Source organism: Dendrobates tinctorius, unplaced genomic scaffold (genome assembly GCF_039654945.1).
Source record: "Dendrobates tinctorius isolate UK_male_01 unplaced genomic scaffold, ASM3965494v1 ptg000156l, whole genome shotgun sequence".
Lineage (NCBI taxonomy): Eukaryota > Metazoa > Chordata > Amphibia > Anura > Dendrobatidae > Dendrobates > Dendrobates tinctorius.
The window spans coordinates 29,776,149-29,785,785 of NW_027361823.1; the positions used below are offsets into that span (position 1 = coordinate 29,776,149).

General features: G+C 39.8%; 1 protein-coding gene across 2 annotated transcripts in view; it reads left to right on the forward strand.

Moving 5' to 3' along the window:
- REEP3 (receptor accessory protein 3) overlaps positions 1–9,415 on the forward strand; it is a 209,254-nt gene extending 199,839 nt beyond the window's left edge. For both annotated transcript variants that reach the window (XM_073548305.1, XM_073548304.1), the window contains exon 8: positions 6,163–9,415. In XM_073548305.1, the coding sequence (XP_073404406.1) occupies positions 6,163–6,219 (57 nt within the window). In that variant the 3' untranslated portion in view covers positions 6,220–9,415. The remainder of the gene's footprint in view (positions 1–6,162) is intronic.
- Positions 9,416–9,637: the final 222 nt, after the last annotated feature.

Sequence of the window (9,637 nt, forward strand, 5' to 3'; positions counted from 1 at the left end):
TTCTTTCTTTCCCCCTATAAAGTATACATTAATAAACAGAGCGAGTTTATTTTGGCAGCAGTTCAGACTGAGCAGCACAATGCAGATCTAGAGTGTATGTGTTTTATTAAACTCTAGATGAACTGTGGATCCCTTCCTCCATTTGTTCGGAGTGGATAATGTTCCCTGCCAGATAGCAGAGGCAGTGGGGGGTCACTGTAATACAGTTAAAATACTGTTATCTTTCAGGATTCGGGTACCGTCACATTTAGCGATGCACCAGCGATCCCGACAACTGTACGACCCGGTCAGGATCGCTGGTACATCGCTAAATGGTCGCTAGTGAGCTGCCAAACAGGCAGATCTCACCAGCGACTTGGCAGCAGTTGGCGGTAGTTACTTACCTGTCAGACGCGGCGATGAAGACGTCCACGCGTCGCTCGTCGCCACAGCAGGAAGCGGCCGATGAGAAACGGCCCAGGACGTTCTCGCGCGATCAGCGATAACCAACGGGGGAGCCGGTCGGAGGTAAGTATCACACATAGCGATATCGCTAGCAATATCGCCGCTGCGTGACAAAATCGGTGTCGCTTTAGCAATATCGTTAGCGATCTCGCTTAGTGTGACGGGCCCTAACTCTATTGCTTTGTCTTTTTGGGGAACCTGCTGGCTCTTCTGCTACAATATCATTTTTTTATTTAACCTAATTTTTGATCTTTTTGTAAAAGAAAAATCCAAATTAGGCACAAATGGAAAGTGGAAAATTATACCATTAACAATAATGTGATAAATATGCAGACGTCTGTATCCTAATCATGAGTGTAGTAATTCCTACTACTGTGTTTATAGTTGCCCCCCTTCAATAATTGATATTTAATTCTTATCATTGTTACTAGCAAAACAAAAACATGGATATAAACTAATCTTTGCCATAAGTTGCATAATATATACACAGTTCACAGCATGAATATGAATGAGTACACTCCATCAGATTTATGGGGAAAATTGAAGATCATGATTAAATATGAGTACACCGAAATAACTTTATTTCGGTGTACTCATATTTAATCATGATCTTCAATTATTAAAACAATGCTAAGGTTTAAACTACAAAATGAAGAATTCAGTCTATTTATTCATTAGGCAGTAGTCCAGCTCACTATAACAGGGAGGTGTTTATGAAATGGGAAAGGGTTTTCTTTGTTAATGTCTGCAATGGAACCACATGGAAGAGAAATGTCACAAAATAATTTATTTACCAAAGATAGATAAAGGCTACAAGAAAATCAGCAAAGCTTTACTTGCCAGTCAGAATACAGTTTAACCCCTTAATGACCGGAGATTCCCGGTTTTGCGTTTTCGTTTTTTCTTTCTTCCCAGAGCCATAACTTTTTTTTACTTTTCTGTCAATATGGCCATGTGAGGGCTTATTTTTTGCAGGACTAGCTGTACTTTTGAACAACATCATTGGTTTTAGCATGTCATGTACTCGAAAACAGGAAAAAAATTTCAAGTGCGGTGAAATTGCAAAAAGGTGCAATCCCACACTTGTTTTTTGCTTGGCTTTTTTGCTAGGTTCACTAAATGCCTAAAACTGACCTGCCATTATGATTCTCCAGGTCATTACGAGTTCATAGACACCATACATGTCTAGGTTCTTATTTTTAGTTTAAGTGGTAAAAAATTTTTTTCCTAAGTTTGCTAAAAAAAAAAAAAAAAAAATTGCTCCATTTTCTGATACCATCTCCATTTTTAGTGATCTCGGGTAGGGTGATGGCCTATTTTTTGTGTGCCAAGCTGAAGTTTAATGATACTTTTGTGCAGATTTGATCGCCCATTTTAATGCAATGTCGTGGTGACCAAAAAGACGTAGTTCTGGCGTTTGGATTTTTTTTTCTTGCTACGCCGTTTAGCGATCAGGTTAAGCCTTTTTTTTTTTTTTTTTTTTTTTTTTTATTGATTGGTCGATTCTGAACGCAGCGATACCATGTGGTTTTTTTTTTGGTTTTTTTTTTTTAATTGTGAATGGGGCGAAAGGGGGGTGATTTAAACTTTTTTTTTTAGATTTTATTTTTTTTTTAGATATAATTTTTTAAAACTTATTTTTTTTATTTAAAACTGTTGGCATGCTTCAATAGCTGCCATAGCTTGATTGCCTGTATGTAGTAGAATTACTGCATTGCTATGAGCGCAGACCACAGGGTGGCGCTCATAGCAATCCGGTATCAACAACCATAGAGGTCTCAAGGAGACCTCTGGTTGTTATCACGACGCACTGATGACCCCCGATCACATGCCCACGAAGCAAGGAGGAGGAAGTCAACACTAGAAGATGGGAAGCACCGGTTCCGGACCTGCGGCACCCATCGGTCCGAACCGCCCCCGGGTGAGTATAATAAAACTTGTTTTTCTTCTCTTTCAGGTTAGATCGGGGGCTTATCGACAGCATTACAGAATGCTGTAGATAAGCTCTGAAAGGCAGTGGCCGCAGTTTATTGCAGAAAAACGAGCTGACAGGTTCCCTTTAACACCTAAAATTGGAGCATCTTCTGTTGAGAATGGTTGAACAAAAATCAACATTCAAATTCATTGCAGCTAGCTGAAGAAGTAGAAAACCAAATCGGGGGTAAGTGTTTCACATGACACAATTCGGCGTACACTGCAGTGAAATGGCATGCATACGGGTCGTCCACCGAGTAAACCTTTCCTAAACCCCATGTACAAAAATAGTCCACCTACAATTTGTCAGTCCATTCTGAAAAATATGAAGACTGGAATTCTATACGATACCACTTGTGCATGAGTGCCAGCTCTCGCCTGAAAGTTTCCTGATGCCAGCAAACTGAATGAGAACCCAGTCTCACACACACGTGGCTTAATTATGACTTGCAGATTTAAATCTGCAGCATGTCAATTATTTCACCGTTTTTGCTGCAGATTTCACACATGCTAAAGAGTAGTGAAATATCTGCACTAAAACACAGCAAAAACCTGCATTTTTTTCCTGCCAAGAGATGGAGAAATGATGCAGAAACTTCTGCACCAAATACATAACATGTGCACATACCTTTTAATATCACCTGGTCTGATGATAAAACCTGTGCCCAGTTAGCTGTCGTCTCATCTACACCACTGCCTTTTCGTATTCCTAAAGGCTAGGACACCTATTAAAAAGAGATTGTTTTAATAACTAAAAAGTTAAACTTTTCTAATCCCCTATAAAAAAAAAAATGTATTTACCATGGTGTGTGAGAAAGGTGAATTTACAGCATTGGGTGTGGGTACATTCTGCTTTTTAATCAACAATACTTAGAACATCAACAGAAACATCTTAAAGAATTACCTAAATTGTTCTCCTGCTGGGACACCTGCAAGTCATTGTGTGCAAGTGAATCACGCACTGCAAGCCCATGTTGAGTGTAATGATCTGTGAGCTATAAACCTGCTGGGATTTCATTTATAAATTGTTTCTCACTTCACCAAAATGGTTTATTTTCCACCCAAACAACTTTTATACAGCTATACTTGCAATACTCCAGTTCTTCCCTTTTCCAGATTCCTAGACTGTTTATATGCCAAAAAGCTATTAAACCATTGACAGATGACAGTGTCATAAATTCCTTAAAAGTAAAGAAAATGTGCTTGGATCTATTTTTTACATTTATCAATTAAAAAGGTATTCCCCTCTCCAAGATCCTATTCCAATATGTTGTAGATGTAATAATAATATTAGTAAATGCCTCCAATTAGAAATGTAGTAGCATTCTTCTGATTAGCTATGTCTCTTACCCCATGTGCAAGGCATTGCAGTACCTTAGGTATCCATGGTTACGACCACCATCTACAGCATTCTGTAATGCTGTAGATAAGCCTCCCATGTAACCTGAAAGAGAAGAAAAAGGAGTTAGATTATACTCACCGGGGAGGCGGTTTGGTCCAATGGGTGTTGCGGTCCGGCGCCTCCCTTCTTCCAATGGTGACTTCTTCTTTGCCGCCTGTCTTGGCTCCTGAGCAGGCGCACTGCTCTGCCCTGTTGAATACTGCAGTGCGCAGGCGCCGGACCTCTCTCTAATTGGTGACGTGCCGACGTGCTCCTATGTACTGTACATTAGTTGTTCAGAAAGACCCTCTAAAATCAGAGACTTGCTCAACTTTTCTCTTCCTTAACAAATGCGCACTTGTGTTTACTTTAGTTTGTGTACATTCCTGTATTTTTAGTGGCAAAATATTGTTTCATCATACGTTTTAGTAATTTCTTTTTTAATTTCTTGCCTTTTCTCTCCCGCAATTGGCTCCATACAATAATATTGTCTTGCAATTAGCACTATATAGTAATGCTGATCAATATATTGTAATGTCCCCATAAGGCGTCCATGTCCCCCAGCCTGGTCCGTATATGGCGGCCTTGTCCTTTTTGTGTCGCTCTCCTCTCCTACCATCTGCTCCCTTGGCCAACAGCATCCTATTCTTCTTTCACATCCAGGACAGCGCATGGCAGAGACGTCAAACGCTGTCGGAAGTCTGACGTCAGCTGCTGGCCTCTGAATTACCAGTATTGCTCTGCAGGAAACTTGTTTATTCACTGCGATACATTTCAAATGAATTTGCGTCCAAAGATATATAATTAAAAGAAAAGCGGCCTCCTGGAACAAACCTCATTATTACGGGAGAGCACGTGCCTGTGGGTCGCGTGTTTGAGACCCCTGGCTTAACTGATACAGCCGGTGCCTGATACATGCTGCTGTCATGTTTGCTTGAAATCCTTTGTTAAATGGGACTAAACTGCAGTACTCCAAATAACCACATTTATGAGCCGCTGTAGGCCATCAGGTTTAGAGGTCTTGTCCGGTCTTAAACTCTTTGATTGCAGACTTGTGAATCCTGATTTTGCGCACACTATAAGGATTCTCCGGTGTCGACACTGGGAACGGCGGTCATGTGACTGCAAGTGTGCGGTATGCTTACTCACAGCTACATTCCGACTAGATGGGCTCAGCCCCACGCTATGCAAGTGTATAGAGCAAGCCCGGAAACAGTCTAGTCAGAATATGACCTGGAGTGTGCACATTGCATACTCACAGCGCGCAGTGTTCGCAATGTTGGGATTCCCAAGTCTGTGGTTCAATAAAGTGACCGCTGACTTGTAGTTTAAGACTGGACAACCCCTTTAAAGCCCCTTGCATTGTTTGCATCTACTCCTCCTCAGGTTATAGAAAGGGTTATTTCAAATGAAAATTGGAAGAAATGGAGCACAAGTAGTTCCCAGTTTTCACTGGACACACACCGTAATACATCATGCACCAAATTGTTTCCTTCACTTGATATAATGGAATTTTCCAATATGTCATGTTTATCCAGCACATGTCTTGAGTGGTCTGAATATTTAAAAGAACCCTGGAAAATGTTTCATATATACAGTAAATCTAGTTCGCCGCACTTTCTCAATCCTTAGAATTTTCTGCATCATCAAGAAAGTCAGTTTAGTAAACTTCCTCCAGAAAACAAAGGGTGGTTCCATTTTATAAAAGGGATGAGCTTGGCGCTTGTCTTTTGTCCCAGCGCACAAACAACAATGCAGGGGGTTTTCTGCTGCAGCCATTTGTCTTAGGCCTGTTTCACACTTCAGTTTTTTGACGTCAGTCAAAATCCGCCACTTCCCCCATTGATTTGCATTAGTGGCGGATTTTGACTGATGGTCGTCCGTTGGGTCCGTTTTTTGACGGATCCGTGAGAATTTTATTGGCTCCCGAGCGGACCAGACAGACACTGCAACATTTTTTTTGTGTGTTGACGGTCCACTAATTTGAACTGTGCATGCCTGCAAGGTTTGCCCCGGGAGCAGTTTTAACCATTAAATGCCGTTCAGGGAGCTGCGAAAATTCTCCCTCTCTCGATCTCAATGTTTTGACTGCAGCGGTGACGTCACGTTGACAGCAAGCATCAAAAGCTAATCACTGAGCTCGGAGGTTGCTTCGAATTAAACAGTGCAAGCCGCTAAGCTCAGTGATGTCACTGCTACAGACAAAACGTTGAGGCATGAGCATTGGTGGGAAGCTGGCTTTGTTTGCTGTTTTAGGTATTTTGGGGCCCACTTTCCTGAAAGCGGAAACCCCTTTTAAGGGAGGAATTTGTGGGATTTTATTTTTTGTGTTAAATCACAAACTGTCTTTTGTTTTTTTGCAGGTACGATATGGATCCCTGAAGTACAAAGTGAAAAAAAGACCCCAAGTTTACTTCTGAAGGGACCTAACGGAGCGCCCTCAACTGCTGTACTGCCATTGTTTTCTATGCTCTCTGACTTACTAAGATGCTTGACATTTCAAGAGGCGCGAGGAGACTACCACAACTTAAATGAGCACTATTTATTGTGTATTTCTATACGTTCTATGGAACGTTTTATATCTCTAACTTTGTAGCCGCTTTTGGGATTCAGTACGCCGATTAGCACAGAAGTACTGGGAGCAGGTCTAGATCTTCCAGGTCGTGCGATCGAGTGAAGCAGCATTTGGAGGACTCGACCATAGCAATAGGGTTTTTATTACAATTTCAATAATAATGTCTTTCCACTAAGATGCCTTACTACGTTCTGACAATACTATGACATGGAAGCTGCCTTTAGTTGATTTTTTTTTTTAATGGTTTACAGACTACAGTTTAATCACTTAATTTACATAAACCATCGGCTATTTCTCAAGTACTGGAAACTTTTTACCTGAGCCAAAATGATTTTTTTTTTTAATCTTTTGTTAGAACTCTGGCACCGTTCCTGTGTTATTCCTCCTGGAAATCCATGAATAGATTGATGATCTGCTTTTACCATTCCCTTTGTAGTGTCCCTACATGCGCTGACATTAATTAGTGATCGGGCAGTGTCTGTGTGTGGGGACGACAAAACCTTAGTAACAAGAGGGATGGTAACAGCCTTAAGTTCCATATACCAGGAGGATTAACAAGAGCTATAACATATAGAGTTCTAAAGAGAAAAAAGCTCCTGAATATAAAATCATGCTAGAGCAGCTGGAAGGTCCTATTAAAAATTAATTTAGCCCAAATATTTTTATTTTGGTGTAAATTACTTTATATTACTGGATACCTGCACACAATGGGATGATTACTGCTAAAAAAAAAAAAATGTATTTCTGGAAACAAAGCTAATCTCGCCTTTTTTTTTTTTTTTTTTTTTAAACACCACTTGTAATTTTTCATTTCTTTTTCCTTTTCATTGCTCATCCTTTTTTTGCTTGATCTTTTTTTTTCGGTGCTCGTAGCCAACTATTGAACTTGCTTTCAAATAGAATATTGTTCTTTCGATGCCTTTACAACCACTGCTGGCGGTGGACTGTGCCGCAGGGTGGAAGGCGTGACAGAACAAATTCTTGCTTAATATATATCTATTTTTTTTTTGTATTTGTTTAATACACAGTTTGTAATTTATTTCTCTATTTGACCAATTAGTTTTTTTTTCGCTCAGTCCTGGTTTCCAAAATCATGTCTTATTTTTTTTTTTGTTCCATTGCAATTTTCCGCTTTATTTTACTGTGCTGCACATAATGTTGCATGTTTTTGTTTCTTATTGTGTTTTTCTGAGGTTGAGTGGATTTTTTTTTTAAACTATCTCTTAGTTGTTATGCAATGGGTGGCTTGCATCAATATATTTGGTTGCAGTTGTGCTTCGTTTTTGGGAATAGGATTTTATTTCGAGTGATAATTTCAGTTTATTTTATGCATATTATTCCTTTTGTGGTTGATACATTTTTTTTTATATCTTATCTATTACAATGCTGTTTTTAGAATAAACTGAAAATAGTATAAATTATAATATCCTTCATATGATGGAGGCAGTTTTGATGCTTTTTTTTTTTTTTTGATATACTTTATATTAGCTTTACAAGACCAAAGTCCCTATTTTTCCCAATATTTCACAACGGGGGAAAGTCTGGACAGCATCAGGCACGTTAGATGGTTGGCTAGTCTTGCTGAAACCAGTGCATTTGGCCAATTTTATCTAACGTATTTGGCCACCTATTATAGTTATCGTTCTTTCCTATGGACTCGGCAAGTAATTATAACCGTCAATATGGTTGGAAACCCAAATCGGCTTCAGTTTTTTCTAGGAAACCAGGAAAGCAATGCCCCACAATTGTTTTTTTTTTTTTTTCCCTTTTGGTGTCAAATAGCTAGGTGTAAAAAAATGTTTCTTTCAACAATGCTAGGGCTTCTGTGCAAATCCAGGTTTGGCCACATCTTGGTTTACATACTTTTTGAATCCAAAGTGCCTATTTGGTAGGTAAGCTTTTTTATTACTATGTTTGTATCCTGGCACCTTCTCAGATTTTTATATGTGACTTGAAGAGGTTGTCCACTACTTTTTCAATGATGATCTATCCTTGGATTAGCTAGCAATGTTTGACACCCCCACCAATCAGCAATCCGTTATCTGTGTAGGCTGCACGCGAAGAATATACTTGTGGAGCTGGCCGCCTCCTATTTATTTGAATAGAAGGTGGATGTGTAGTACCCTGTGGAGGCCATTACCGGAAGCCTGAGCAGGTTCGTAAGTGAGTACTTGTGGTCACCAACACTGATAACAGCTGATCAGTGTTGGACCCTGAATGATCAGACTTTGATAGGTAGCTCATTAATGCTAAAGCACTGTTGAGCGGCGACTATTTTTCCTCCTCTTGTGCACGCTCCTGCACTGGTCCCCGGAACACAGTGGGTGGCTCATGTGCAGAATGAGAGCATCGCTTGCCACTGGATGCTACGGTGCATGTGCCGGCGCCATTTTGTTGGAGCAATATTATTTGTTGAAGACCAGAATATTGAGCATTATTTAAAATAGGAGGCTGCTCACTGACCCCCCCCTCCTAAAGGCCCATCCCAGAGCACAAGCATCTCATTAACTCAAAACTGCTAACACAGATTAAACAAACAACCACAAGACGGATTTCACCAACCAAGATATCATTTTAATCAGTATAATGGTGCCAACCTGACAACGCCTGTAGTTAGCAAAATCCCGATGACAGGTTTGTGTTCAGTTTTATTTGGGTAAACAGAACTTGGAGTAAATTTATAACATGTCTAGAATCAATTCCTGTATGGGAGAGGTTTTTTCCCAGTGTGTAACTTTACTGGAATACTTTATTCATTTACTGTATTTAAAGCACATGGTGGAAGACTTACTGATTAGCTTGACTCAGACCTCTGTTGAACACTATGAAAAAGCATTACAATGATCTAGGCCTAAAAGGTCTGAAACTTGAGCTTCTCTGTTCTCAGGACATTTCTTATACACAAGTTATTTCTGAAAGAAGTATTTCATAGTGTACCTCTAGTAATATAAATGTCTTCTTTACATATTTCATTGTAAATTTGTTGACCATCAGGAACAAATTCATCATGTAACTTAGAATAAATATTACTCTAAGCCTTATCTCACATGTCGATTTCTGTTCCGTTATAGGAGCAAAAAAAAACAAATTATCACAGTGAATGAACCAGACAGACACCAACAGCCTTGAATGACCCTTTTTGATTGGGATCTGATGGGCAGATTCTGTAACGGAGCCTTCACTGTGTAGACATGCACCCATACAATGTAAGAATTCAAAAGCTTTGCAGGTATTAGTAGCCATTGTTCATAATTGGCCTCTGC